This window comes from Benincasa hispida, chromosome 11 (genome assembly GCF_009727055.1).
Source record: "Benincasa hispida cultivar B227 chromosome 11, ASM972705v1, whole genome shotgun sequence".
NCBI lineage: Eukaryota > Viridiplantae > Streptophyta > Magnoliopsida > Cucurbitales > Cucurbitaceae > Benincasa > Benincasa hispida.
In genome coordinates this window covers 44,231,836-44,246,854 of record NC_052359.1, presented here as the reverse complement: position 1 = coordinate 44,246,854, position 15,019 = coordinate 44,231,836, and the positions used below count along the sequence as shown (strand labels likewise).

General features: G+C 38.3%; 1 protein-coding gene across 2 annotated transcripts in view; it reads right to left on the bottom strand.

Moving 5' to 3' along the window:
- Positions 1-13,813, bottom strand: part of LOC120090276 (pentatricopeptide repeat-containing protein At1g10910, chloroplastic) — a 39,415-nt gene extending 25,602 nt beyond the window's left edge. Inside the window, exons 1-4 of one of the 2 annotated variants that reach the window (XM_039047845.1) lie at positions 13,400-13,813; positions 11,145-11,229; positions 10,723-10,986; positions 9,727-10,029 (exon numbers count right to left, since the gene is read on the bottom strand). In XM_039047845.1, the coding sequence (XP_038903773.1) occupies positions 9,727-10,029; positions 10,723-10,986; positions 11,145-11,229; positions 13,400-13,686 (939 nt within the window). In that variant the 5' untranslated portion in view covers positions 13,687-13,813. The remainder of the gene's footprint in view (positions 1-9,726; positions 10,030-10,722; positions 10,987-11,144; positions 11,230-13,399) is intronic. The other variant, XM_039047846.1, reaches the window with a different exon arrangement.
- Between the last annotated feature and the right edge of the window lie 1,206 nt (positions 13,814-15,019).

Genomic DNA, 15,019 nt, shown 5'->3' with positions numbered 1-15,019 from the left:
TTTGTGAGGACCATGATTATGGATGAACACGGTGCACCCAAAAACTCTAAGAGGTACATCACAGGAAAAGGCGAGTGGACGAGATGGATTCTTTAAAATGTTCTAAGGGGGTTTGGAATTTGAGCACACGGGAGGGCATCCGATTTATGAGATGAGCTGTAGTAAGAACAGCATCCCCCCATAGATACAAGGGTAAGGATGTAGGTATCATGAGGGATCGGGCTATTTTAATTAGGTGGCGATTTTTCCGTTCGGCCACTCCATTCTGCTGAGGTGTATAGGCATAGGAATTTTGGTGGACAATTCCTTTCGAGTTTAAGAACTCATAGGGTCTGATTAACAAATTCACGCCCTTGTCACTTCGAAGAATGGCAATTTTGTATTGAACTGGGTTTCGATGGTAGTGTAAAACTGTTGAAAGACCGTCATCACTTCAGACTTGTCTGTAAGAAGAAACACCCATGTAAGACGAGTGTGATCATCGATGAAGTTAACAAACCACCGTTTACCTGATACCGTCTGTGACATTCGAAGGGCCCCAAACGTCACTATGTATCAGGTGGAAGGGCCGGGAAGGTTTGTAGGGTTGTGAGTAAAAGACGCCCTAGGCTGCTTAGCACGGATACAAACATCACACGACAAAGATGACACATTCACATTACGAAATAAATGGGGAAATAGATATTTCATATAATGAAAATTTGGATGTCCAAGACGAAAATGCATAATAAGAAATCAGTTTCAAAAATAGTAAGAGAAGACAGTAAACAAGTGCTAGATAAACTCCTAAACGAAGCATCGTCGGAAAGAAAAATAGAGCCCCTATTGTGGACGGGCAGTGCCAATCATCTTCCCTGAGCTCTCAGGTCCTGAAACAAAACATTATCTAGTGAGAACACAACTTTGTAGTTTAAATCTCTGGTTAAATTACTGTATTGATAGCAAATTATATGATATTTTTGGCACATGTAAGACATTATGCAAAATCAGTCCTTGACGCGGGGATAAGTGGCCCTTTCCTGCAACGGGGGCAAATGACCATCTGCAATTCTTATTCTCTCATTTCCAGCACTTGGATAATAGGAGAGGAATTGGTTAGATGATCCAGTTAGATGGTCCGTTGCTTCAGAATCAAGGATCCAGGATTCATCTCCCTCAGCAAAGAAACTAAAGGAATGGGGAGTACCTGATTGTGCAATATTGCCGATTCCGACCGTACTTGGATCCACCTGGCTCGTCGTTGGAGGGGCACCATCAACAGCTTCACTAACGAAGGTGCGACCGGGCTTAGATTTGTCGTTCGGAGGACGCCGCTTGCCATTTGGAGGTCGGCCATGTAATTTCCAGCATTGATCTTTCGTATGCCATGGTTTCTTGCAATGCTCACAAATTGGAGGGTTCTTTCCATTCTGTTTTTCATTTTCTGAACCCGATGACTTGACTCCAAACGCAGCGGAGTCCAGGGTATTAGGGCGTTGTACCATTCATATCGCTTGTTCGATCTTTCTTCCAATCTGACCTCTGAGCAAACTTCCATCAGGGGCGGCATTGGTCTTTATCCCAAAATTCGGCTCCGAACACCATCGAACTTCGAGTTTAAGCCAGTCAGGAAATCATAAACACGGTCAGCCTCCTCAATTTTCGAATACTGAACCCCGTCAACTGGACAATTCCAAACTATTTCCCGACATAGATCCATCTCTTTGCCACAACAGTGATAGTTTATTGAAATAGGATGTTACGTCGAGTGTCCCCTGCTTGCATTCATGCACTTGTTTCTCAAGGTAATAAAGACGTGAAGCATTCTGCCTCTTCGAATAAAGCTCCCTTCTTTCTAGTTAGTCCTCTTCAGGGGGAGACTTCAAGTGAAGAGGCTAACACTTCCACCTACTCTGTTCCCTTAGACTTGTTTCCCGAACCTATCCCTGAAACAGAAACAAATGAACCTATCCTTCCTACAAAACAAGTGCCTTGGATGACCTACTATAGGAAGCATCTCCGAAAGGAAATGGTTCCCGAAATTGTTTCCCCTGTTGCTTCGCCGGAAGGTGTTCAAGAGTCAGAACCAGAACCGGAACCGACTCAGGTTCAAGGTACCCCTAGTCATAATGACAATGAGTATGTTGAAGGTGATATAAGGGACTCAAGCGAAGTCAGAGATGATGACAGTGAAGTCAGGGATGATGGCAGTAATGAAGTGCCCAATGGTGCTCAGGGGACTGAAAATGAACAACAGTTGGGTACAGATCAACAGGTTGACAAGACCAATGAGATTGAGGTTGATGCTACCTTGGATTGGCCGATAGCTCTGCGAAAAGGTACTAGGTCATGCACCAAACACTCTATGACAAGCTTCTTGTCTTATAGTAACCTGTCTACGAGATTTAAAGCTTTCACCACCAGCCTGGATAATGTGATAATTCCAAGCAATGTGCACAAGGCTCTGGAAATTCCTGAATGGCGAAGTGCAATTATGGAGGAAATGCGGGCCCTTGAGACTAACAAAACATGGAATCTAGTTAGTCTTCCGAGAGGTCACAAAACCATAGGGTGCAAGTGGGTGTTTACTGTCAAATACAAGTCAGATGGAACTCTCGACAGATATAAGGCCAGATTGGTTGCAAAAGGATTCACTCAGACGTATGGAGTGGATTACTCATAAACCTTCTCACCTGTGGCAAAACTTAACACTATTCGTGTCCTCCTTTCTGTGACTGTTAATCAAGATTGGCCTCTCCATCAGTTGGATGTGAAAAATGCGTTCCTAAATGGTGAACTGGAAGAAGAGGTTTATATGAACCCACCTCCAGGTTTTGAAGCACAGTTTGGCAATCAAGTGTGCAAATTAAAAATAATCCTTGTATGGACTGAAGCAGTCCCCTAGAGCTTGGTTCGATCAATTCACCATCATTGTTAAATCTCAGGGGTTTGTTCAAGGGCATTCAGATCACACCTTGTTCACTAAGAAGTCAGCACCAGGAAAAAGAGCAGTATTGATTGTCTATGTTGATGATATTATACTATCAGAAGATGATTCAGCAGAAATTGACAGGTTGAAACGACGAATGGCAGATGAGTTTGAGATAAAAGATCTCGGTACCTTGCGATATTTTCTAGGAATGGAGGTAGCAAGATCACTAGAAAGGGTCTCAGTGTCTTAGAGGAAATACACACTCGATTTGTTGAAAGAAACTGGAATGACAGGGTGTAAACCTGCAGATACACCTGTAGAAGCCAACCTCAATCTGATAGAGTCAGCAGATGATGTTCCTGTAAACAAAGAGAGATATCAATGGCTTGTGGGGAAACTGATATATCTATCACATACCAGACTTGATATATCATATGCAGTTAGCTTGGTCAGTCAGTTCATGCAGGCTCCGTGTGAAAGACACATGGAGGCAGTCACACAGATCCTGAGGTATCTGAAGTCTTCTCCTGGAAAGGGCTTGGTTTTCAGAAAGCATGATAAAAGGTGTATCGAGGCCTACACAGATTCTAACTAGGCCGGTTCTGTTACAAATAGGAAATCTACCTCAAGATACTGTATCTTTGTGTGGGGAAACTTAGTTACCTAGAGAAGTAAGAAGCAAGGCGTCGTGGCTAGAAGCAGTGCCGAAGCCAAATACAGGGCTATGAGCTTGGGTATATGCGAAGAGATTTGGTTGAAGAAGGTTCTGGTAGATCTACATCAAGAAAGTCATGATCCGATCAGACTTTACTGCTATAACAAGGCTGCCATTAATATTGCACACAATCCGGTTCAACATGACAGAACCAAACACGTTGAGATTGATCGACACTTCATCAAAGAAAAACTGGATAACGGTAGCATTTGCATTCCTTATGTTCCGTCCAGCTAACAAGTTGCGAATGTTCTCACCAAAGGGTTACCCAGACAGACTTTTGACACCTGTGTTAGCAAGTTGGGCCTCATTGACATCTACGCCCCAACTTGAGGGGGAGTGTTGAAATTATATTTTAGCCCTAAGGGCGTTTTTGTCTTTTATCAGTCTAGGGTGTCTTATTGTTTGGTTATTTATACCTGTTCCTATATTGTGTACTGTGTATCTGAATTAAAAAAATAAAAAACTCTTATCGTGGTTTTTTCTCCCTGGTCTAGGGTTTTCCACGTAACTCTGGTATTTTCTTTTCTTCCTTAACTTTTCAAGAAAATTCAAGGAGAGATTGCATCAATTTGGAGTTCTACAAAGGTTATACACTCTAACCCTATTTTCTATGAATATTCTTGCATGCTTGTTAACTAAAATCAATGTAATTAGAGTGCTTAAGATCCTTATCGCTTCTGCATGTTAATTGTTAACACCAACAATAGTGTTTAGGGATACCTAAAACATCGTATTGATCATCTGTTTGAGGATGGAAAGTTGTGCTATCTCAATTGTGTCCCTTATATTTTAAACATTTCATTCTAAAAATGACAAAAAATAATCTTGTTCCTGTGTAAAACAGCTGAATGAGGAAATCTATAGAGTCTAAGACACTGACAAATATGGCAACCATGTCCATGGCAGAGAATGGGTGACAAATGGCCACGAAATGGTTGTATTTACTCTATCTATCAACAATAACAAAGATAGCATTGTCACCTATTGACTTGAAAAGCCCTTCTACGATATCCATGCTAATATCTTCCCAAATCCGGTCCGGAACTTGAAGTGGCTGCAATAATCACGCTGGTGCCATGGCTTCAAATTTATTTCTTTGACAAATGGTACATTTTTCCACAAGTCTTCACATTGGCCTTCACACCTTTCCCCAACAATTCACTAGCTAACCTTTTACACATTCAGTTAACCTCTTATACCTTCGCAAGAAACTCAAATGTCCCTCAAGAACTAACTTCCTTTTTCACCCTTGCCGCATCTAGTACCACAGGAACTATTGAGGTGTTCAGCTACATTGATGGTGATCAATGCAAGAAGGTATTAGCTACCTTTCAAGCAATCCGAGCTAGTATTCGATTTCCAAATCATAGCTTAATAACTTTGTTAGCCACTTCTGATATTCAAGTTGAATCTCCTTTTGTTCAAGCAAAAAATGCAAGGAGTTGATCCGATCTCACAATAAATTTGTCCTAAGAGGTGTGTCACCAACGCTGCACCGAAAGAACTATTTCCATCTATTCTCACTCAAATCGAGTCATTCCTTGGCTAACAATGACGAACTAAAGAAAGCAATAAGTCGTTGTTGTTGCACTGCAACAACCCTACTCCAACCCCCGTCCCTGAGGCAACTATTTCAATTTTGAAAGGTAAAGAATAATTTGGTAACATGAGGACCAGTAAGGTCGTCATAGCTTGTTTGAGTTCTTCGAAGGCCTTCGTGGCTTCAACAATTGAGTTTAATGAGTTGCACCGATCTATAACCCAAAACAAATCTCTTGTAACAGTCGATTAGACCAACCCTATCGACTCCCTCAAATTACTTGATATAGGTCATCGGATCATTGCTCCAACCTTCTCCCCATCACTCCATTTATAGAAACCAACCAAGGTATTCACTAGAACCTTCACAAAAACACATTTCTGCTTATTGGGAAAAAAATAATAATAATAAAAGAAAAGCATTATCTCGCTTGCAGTAAAGCAAACACTGTCGTGAGGTATGCAAGATGCGTGGCCAAATGTAAACCAAAATATTATCAAAGAAAACAAGGATGATTTTACAAAGGAAAGGTCTGAATACCTAATCCATCAACAAGCGGAAGGTGGTTGGAGGCATTCGTTAATGCAAAGGGAATCGTTAAGAAATCATAACGGGCTTCATGCATGTGAAACACTGTTTAGGTATATCAGCCTCATACATCCATATCTAGTAGTACCCAAACTACAAATCTAACTTTGAGAAAATTTGAGAACCATGTAACTCATCCAATAGCTCTTTAATGACAAGAATCAAAAACTAACATAGCACGGTGACACAATTCAGAGCACGGTAGTCCACACAAAACCTTCATCCCTAATTTTCTTTTTTTTTTCTTAACCAACAGAATTGGGCTAGAGAAAAGGTTGTGGCTAGGTCGAATTAGTCTTGACGCCAACATTTTTGTTATCAATTTCTCAGTACTTGTTTTTTGCATGTGAACATATTTATAAGGACGAACTCTGACTAGAGCCTGTCCTTTTAGCTATCTGTGATCTATTTCTCTTGGGAGGGAGGCCATTAGACAAGTTGAAAACAAAGTTGTAGTCTTCTCATTTAATCTTTCTGGTGGCTCGCTTGCCTCGTTTTCACCTTGGTTGGCTTCCTCAAAGCCTTGCTACTCTACACTTAAGCCACGAAATTCTACTAGGAGCCTCTAATCTTGATCGGTCCAAGTTTGAGGCAACATTTTCAACAATACCTCAACTAAAGTCAGCAGTGGGTCTTTTTCAAAGTGCTTGTATCCTCTCCCGTATTAAATGTCATTGTGAGGGTTGTTTAGTCAACCCCCATAAAGCCCATCTTTCTTAACCACTGCATCCCTAATATCACATCTATTCCCCTAAGATCCATGCATAGGAAATCTTCCCTTACCGTTAGCTTGGGTAGCCTCACAACCATTGCCTTGCAAGCACTTTTTCACGAATCACAACATCATTGCTCAGGATTCTTCCGTAATTTGCATCTCATTGAACGATGAATTCAACTCTTCCACTAAATGCTAGAAGATGAAATTGTGAGTTACCCCCTCATTGATTAAAATAATTACTCCCCGCTTTTTTATTGTACCTCAAACTTTCATTGTCCCGAAGGTTGAAAACCCTATGACTGATTTCAACGTTAACTTAACTCAATTAACTACTTCCAGATTCTAAACTTCCACGCTCTCCTCTTCTTGCTTGTTTTGATTTTGATTTCCTCATCTTCCTCCTAAACTTTTAATATATGTGATTCTCTACTTCTGTAATGATGTGGCTTGTTGTACTTCTCATCCCACTATAAGCATACTCCCTTTTCTTTCTTGGCTTAGAACTTCACCTCACAAAATCCCTTCACAGGTCACTCCATTTGATTAAGGTTGCATTATCTAGAATGGTTACTATTTGAATGGAGTTGTTATCTGTTAGGATTCCTATACTTGCAACCAAAACCTAACAAGTTCCCAAGAAACAGAACAGTGCTCTAGACAATTTTATTTATGAACTTAAAGAGAAATTACAAGATGAAAAGAAAGAGTCAGCAAGAAACAGAAGAAATATTCCCTAAGTCCGAGCACATTCAAGTGGGCTGGAACTCCTCTCCTACAAGCTAAACCCTATTTAAGCCCATCATTCCCTTCTCTCTCCTCTAACTAATTGGTCCCCCACCTCTAACAACTTAACAGATTCTTCACCCTCTAGTCCCCCTCTCTTCTTTGTGTGCTTTCTTGCCCCCACGTTTGTATGTATTTATGATTGGGGGCCTCATGATATCCTGATTCTCCTAGATGGGTTGGTGGCCATGAAGCACAAATACTCCAAAGTGCATAGAGAATCGGTATCAGATACATGAGAAATACATGTCAGATGTGTAAAATGGAGTATCTTATTTCTTTCTTTTAAATTTCAAACATGTGTGTCCCCTTCCAAATATGTGAAGGGGACACCAAAACTAAAAATAATAATAATAATATTGAACACTTGGCCTGAATTTTAAGCCCATGGCCCACAGCTTACTTAATTTCATAAAAATGTTATAATTACCAGCAGCCCACAAGGAAAATAACTAGAAGAAATATCAGAACAATTACTCTTTTCAATTGTACCTCGAACTTTCATTGTCCCGAAGGGTGAAAACCCTATGACTGATTTCAACGTTAACTCAACTCAATTAACTACTTCTATCATCTAAACTTCCATGCTCTCCTCTTCTTGCTTGTTTTGATTGTGATTTCCTCATCCTCCTCCCAAACTTTTAATACATGTGATTCTCTACTTCTGCAATGATGTGGCTTGTTGTACTTCTCATCCCACTAGAAGCATAATCCCTTTTCTTTCTTGGCTTAGAACTCCACCTCACAAAATCCCTTCACAGGTCCCTCCATTTGATTAAGGTTGCATTATTTAGAATGGTTACTATTTGAATGGAGTTGTTATCGGTATCCTAATTCTCGATTCGGTTCCTGGATGGGTTGGTGGCCATGAAGCACAAATACTTCAAATTGCGTAGAGAATCGATATCAAATACGTCCAGATACATGGAAGATATGTGTCAAATGTGTAAAATGGAGTATCTTATTTGTTTCTTTTAAATTTCAAACATGTGTGTCCCCTTCCAAATACGTGGAGGGGATACCACAACTAAAAAATAAAAAATAATAATAATAATAATATTGAAAATTTGGCCTGAATTTTAAGCTCATAGACCACAGCTTACTTAATTTCATAAAAAATGTTATAATTACCAGCAGCCCAAAAGGAAAATAACTAAAAGAAAAATCAGAAAAATAAAACAAACCCTAAAATCAGATTTCCCTCCCATACGATTCAGTCTTCTCTTCGTCTTCTTCTTCCCATTTCTTTGACTGAGCAATGCTGCCGACCACGACTTAGGCTCGCCACTGACCATCCCCGTCGTGCCTCTACCTCGCCACCGCCGTCACGGTCAATTTCAAAGCTCTCTATTTTTCTTTCCACTCTCTTTTGAAACCTCCTTTAATTTCAAATTAAATTATGATTTTTTTTTAGAGAAGAAACATTTCATTGAATAAATGAAATAAAAGGGAGACCCCAAAGCACCTAAAGGTGATTGCAGAAGATATTTCCAATTGGAAACTAAATAAGAAAGCCTAAAGAGCTTATAAGTGTCCTATTTTTGCACCAATACAAAGCTGTAGAGAGAACCAAATCCATAAAATTCATAAAAGTAGAAGTAGAGTCTAAAAAGACGTTTATTGCATTCGCCCCATAAAGTCTAGAAGTAAGCACGCAAAATGGCCAACCAAAGCATCTTCTTAGCACCATGAAAAGGATGCCCCACCATGAGAGGAGAAAGAAAATCAAATATATTATTTGGACAGTCCACAAGCTCAAATATGTTAGGGAGATTTAAGATTTGAATGCTTCAAGTTTTTCTAGTTTCTATTCTACTTTGTAATATGGATTTAGAGGATTAAATTAACTAATTAAGTATCTTTATGTTATTTTTCTTGGTATTTTATGCTTCGGTGGATTACATTTAGTATCTTTCTTTATGTTAAATTTATATATAAAAATAAAAAATATAAAAAATATATATTAAAAATTGACATATCCTAGATGAATCTGTATCTTAGTATTTTAGAAATTAACGAATCGTCGTATCCTATTGTATCTGTATCCGTACTTCATAGGTTTGTGGCCTTGTTCGACTACAGGCAGGTGCCTTGGATGAATTAGCACCATCTTGATTGTCATATCTCGATCGTCTACTAATTGAGCCTAGTTCACAGGCACCTCTTTGGTGCATCTACTAAGGACAACACAACTTTGAAAGTAGAGAGAAATAATCACAGAATTGTTGGATGTTAAAATTTTGGCTTCCTTATAATGCTCTTGGACTAATCCATTTACCATGATGGTGCAAAATCCAATTGTTTTTGTACTTTCATAGTTTTCCAATTGATAGGAATTTTAATCATATAACTTTGTATATTCTCCTACCTAGTTATTGTGTTTTTTTCTCGATTCTTCTTATAAAAATTACTCATTTATATAAACAGAATCCCAAAGTTTCCGAGACACCATAAACAAGAAAACAAACCTTATTTGGTACTAACCCGGTCAATTTCATATCCTCAATCAGCTCATCAGCTTTTTTATAATCACCACTCATTGAATAAGCATTGAGTAGAGAGCCATAATGGAACATATTTGGTGAATGACCTTCAGTTCTCATCTGGTTGAAGAAGCTCTCTGCATCTTCCAATCTATCATGTGAAGCACAAATAGCTATCAGTGTCCCATACGATACACAATCCATGCGTAGTCCATTGTCTTGCAGCTCCTTAAGAAGCTCCAATGCTTTAGCATAACCATGTTTAACCCTGATGCAACCAGTGAGCATCTGTCAAAAGCAGACAAGACGTTAATTTTTACTTCTCAACAAGAACATATCAATTAAAAGTAGAACTAGCCCCTCTCCACTCCTAAACAAATCAAGATGCCCATAGTTATATCAAACTCCCCGTCCCGTCTCACCGAGAGGCTTGTTGTGGTCCTTCTTGACCTTACTTCCACTACCCGACTGTAATTATCACAAAATTCTTGGCGTAGAATATAACCTTTAAATAAAGGATAATACCAGACAATGGAAACCAGTTCAGTATAAAACCCCGGCAATGAAATCTTTACATACACATTTTAATTACTGAAACAATTAAATTCAGTTATTCTTTCTCCACATCATGGTAAGCTCTCAATATCGTTAATCAACAATGGCAACAACCAAGGGGAGGATCATAGATTGGGCCAAGACAGCGAAGACAACTACATCAGCATATCTAATCACACAAGCATCCCCTCACAAACTAATTACATTCTCCAAAACCCCTATGCTATCCTCACACACTTCCTTTAACATGCATTTAATAGGAGGCCAATCACAATACCGTCGCAACTTTTATGACATAGTAACAAGCCGTTGAACTAAATAAGTAAGTCATTGAAATATGATAGATGTGTACACAAATTGAGCAACACAAAAACTTTAACTACATGCTAGAAAAGAATGTAGATGCTATGAATTAAAATGTCACACCGTGCTGTATGTAACTGTATCTGGACATAAACCATCATTCTTCATTTGATGAAACAGCTTAACACTGGTGTCAAACTTGCCATTTCTCACCAGGCAATTGAGGATAGAATTACAAATAAAAATATTATTCTTTATTGATACTTCTTGAATATTATTGTATACTTCTAGTGCCTTCAAGGGATTAAGACCTCTCCCCATGAACTTTATATAACTGCTGTAAGAAGAAACATTGGTCTTTCCAGTCTGCTGCATCCACTCAAACAGCTGCAATAACAAATGTAGATAACAAATATAAAATGACAGGCATTTAGAAAGTTCTCAAACCCACGGGTTAAGGCAACCAATAAAAATGTAAGCAACTAACAGCTTGATCCTCATTCAACAATACATAGTTACAAGTAGATTAATGTTCCCAGAAGCACCTGAGATAGATCCTCCCACCTACTTAACATCCCAAAATGCCGCAGTATAACATTTAAATCTTGCGCTCTCAGTAGTCCACCATATCTGCACAAGAAAAGTTAATCCAGCTTAATGTTTCAGCCCCTAAAGGATTTTCTATTTTGAATGATAACAAGAAGGATAACTTCTGGCAGAATCCTATCTTTTGAACCAAAATAAGAAAAAAAAATTATCGACCACATTTTTTTCTCTCCTTCAAAGAAAATAAAATAATGAAACACTGAGAAAACTAAGCAATAGACAAGCCTTCGTTGTTAGTAATAAGAAGTAAAATGGAAAAAGTCATAAAAACAGTAAGACCCCAACAAGAGGTATTATTGAAGTAAGGCCACGCTATAAATATCCTTCCATTACTTTCTAGCCAGACACTCCAACAATTAGCAAAAATAAAAAATAAAAAAATAACCAGCCTACCTGACCATCCTTCTTCTGCCTTAAAAAAAATAAAGTAAAAGGACCAGGACCTTGTCCAACATAGTTCATCAGTCTACTCATTGAAGCATCCTTATTTTCTGCAGGAACTGGAAAGTCTGTCTTATCTTTCTGTTGATTATTGGTTACAGGGAGGAGATTGCAATGTGGTCTGATGGTCTTCTGAAACGTCCAACAGGGGATAGAACACAAGAAATATGGGACTTTTTAATTGGTTCATTGAGAATGTTGCTCTTATTGATATCCCCCTCCAAAACAACCTCTACACTTGGTTTGATTTTTGTGATTCTCCAACACTTACGCTGATTGATAGATTTTTAACAATTAAAAAGGTGGTACATAAATTTAATGGAGCCACTATTCAAAGGCTTGAAAGACCACTATTCGAAGGCTTGAAAGACCAACGTTTACACAGAAGGGTCCCAAGAGTTCATAACACCCTAGACTTTATAACTCTACTCCTCGCTATTTTACTCCTTATCCCAAACATCCCCTTAAAGATTTCAAAAATCATTCTTAAAGAGTGGAACTGTGACACCTCCGGCTGCAATATCACCCAAAAACACCAACTTATTGCAGAAATTACCTCTATAAACAGCAAGGAGTAATCAGGGGATATGTCGGTTTCCCATGAAATACAGAGGAACACTTTTGAAGGAACAACTTCTTTCTTTGGTTGCTAAGGAGAAGACAAAAATGTAAGACGAAATGGCTAAAGGAGGCCGACATTAACTCCAGTTTTTTCAGAATTATGGTAAAAAAATCACTGAATTCTCTCCAAAATGGCACAAGCAGCCTTACAGAAGCCAACGTTGTAAGAGAATTTATATCCTTTTTCTCTCATCTATACACAAAAAAACAGGGTAGCCACTCTCTCCTGAATATCTCAAATTGGGTCTCCATCTCCACACGACAAGCATCACTTCTAGAAACCGCCTTCACCAAGAAAAAGGTTAAATTTGTTGTTCCTGAGCTTGAATCCAATAAATCTTCAGGCCCCGCAGACTCACCATATACCAACAAGGTGATTTTCATTTTCGGTGACTCAACCATAGGAACTCCAAAGTTAAGCGTGTTTAGATTGGGACAGTTCTAGGTTGAGGAAACTCCTAAAAATGTTCTTAGCAAACACATGAGTGTGAACCAAGCATGTTGAAAGGACTCATGTTGGTATGTGGGGGATAATCTTCACACTTAAAAACAATAAAACAATTTGCAATAAGGATGACATTGTCAAGTCACAAGGATGTAGGAAATGTCATGGCTATACCGTGTAGAATCCAAAATTCGAATCGTAGCCTAAACCCTGGGCCTAGGGCGTTTCATCTTCCATCCATTGTCAACACAACTCCATCTAAGATCTTACCAAAAAAAAAAAAAAAACACAACTCCATCTAAGATTTAGCACTAGAATTTTCTTGCTCCCATCCAACTACTTAGAGTTCTTTACCAAAATCGATTAGATTAACTAACATTGGCCTAGAAGAAAACGCCTTCCTAACAAACTAAGTGCAAGTTTTGGCGTTATTTTGAAATTATTAAAATTAAATTTAAACAGGTCAAAATCACTCCAAAATCCTCCTTTGATCACTTAAAATTAATTTAATATTTGATTTTAAATTATTAAAAAATTAATTTAACATTTGATTTTAAATTATTAAAAGCATATTTGGGACATGGTTTTAATCACTTCAAAATCATTCCCAACCATGTCCTAAGAAGTGCAAGTGATTTCCCACAGTTCAAATTCCAAATACTCATTGTAAAAAGGTAAAAGAAGAACCTGGCAAGAGCCGGAGCCAACTCGGAGCAATCTTTAACTTGAGCAATAGCGGACTGTCTCTCTAGGTATGACTTCGAGTGGCGCTTCTGGCCGCCATTGAAGAGTTTATCCTTTGGAGAGTCGGGGAGGAATTGAGGGTCTTTAGGGAGAATTGCGATAGAGTTGGGGTGATGGTTCTTGAGCCTGGGGACAGCATGCGATGCAGAAGCCATTACAGAAGAAGGTGTGGGCAACCGAGTCCGAAGGACATGGCGATGATATCCATTACCAATAACAGAGAGTTCCATTTCGAGACAGTGCGAAGGAGTTCAGTTCGCCTGCAACCGTCACCGTGCCCGTGGATAACACTAGATATTTGAACGAACCACCGTCCGTCGCCCTTCAAAATATGCCAAGTGAAATAAGAGGTTTTCTAGAAAAATTAAAATCATAGATATTTGAAAAATTAAAATCATAGATTAAAATATATATAAAAATGAGTAAATAAAGCTAATATAATTTTTAAATGGGTTAACATGTTTATTATTTGGAAAATTGTCTAAAATAGCTTGCTTTACTTTTCACATTTCAAAAATATCACACTTTCTAAATACTCGTTATAATGGTTTTTCTCGGACCTTCTCGGACGAAATCAGGCCCGAGATTGGATTTCAAATATTATGAATTCAAATTATCCAATCGTTTGAAAGGACAAAAACACCTCTACTTTAAAAAATTCTTCATATACACGGAAACCATTCTAACTCTTCACCTCATCCGAGCTATCCCTACTCTCGCTTTGAAATTTTCTTCTCCAAGGTTATTTGCATCTCGAAACTTCTTTATTGTAGAGGTATTTCACTATTTTCTTCATTTCATCTATGGTTTCATCTTAAATTAGAGTTTAGTTAGGGTTTAGAGTCTATTGAAATATATGAGAAATCTGGTTTGGATATTATCTTTCTTTCAATATTTGGTCCTTTTTCTTGTGTATGTTGTCTGTTATTGATGATTTTTTAGATACTTCATCCTATTTCTTTTGAAATTTGTTTAAATCTTGGCTGAGATTCGATGAAGTGGGCTCAAGATCGTTTGAATGTGTCCCGAGATTGGGTGGAAAACCATTGAGTTTTGGACATTTTGTATAAGATCTCAGGATAAATGTGGCCCGAGATCGTCCCTGAGATCTTATATAGAATGGAACCAAAACCCTAATCTTGTGGCAAGCCGGTATAAATGGCCCGAGTTCTTCATAATTAGCACACAATCTCGAGCGTGTTTTACGCCGAGATTTAAGGCATATTGTAAATTTATGTGTATGTTTTGTTGTTGTTTTGTCTATTAGATTGTTGGGATCAGTGTCTGGTTTATGGTATGTGTGCATATGGCATTGGTACCTAAGATCCTTACTTCTGACTATTTTTCGGCAAATTTAACTTTTCTCATCTGGCGAAAACAATCTCGAATATTAAGAACAAGTTAACACCTAGGTAGTTGTACATGTTTAGGTAGACTGTTTTTTGTCATTTTTTGGATGTTAAGTTAGTTTTTAATGGGCCTCTATGTCATTATATTCTTTGAAAGAAGGTACAAGAAGATAGAGAAGACGACATTAGCTTTAAGTTACTGGAAAAGAAGGTT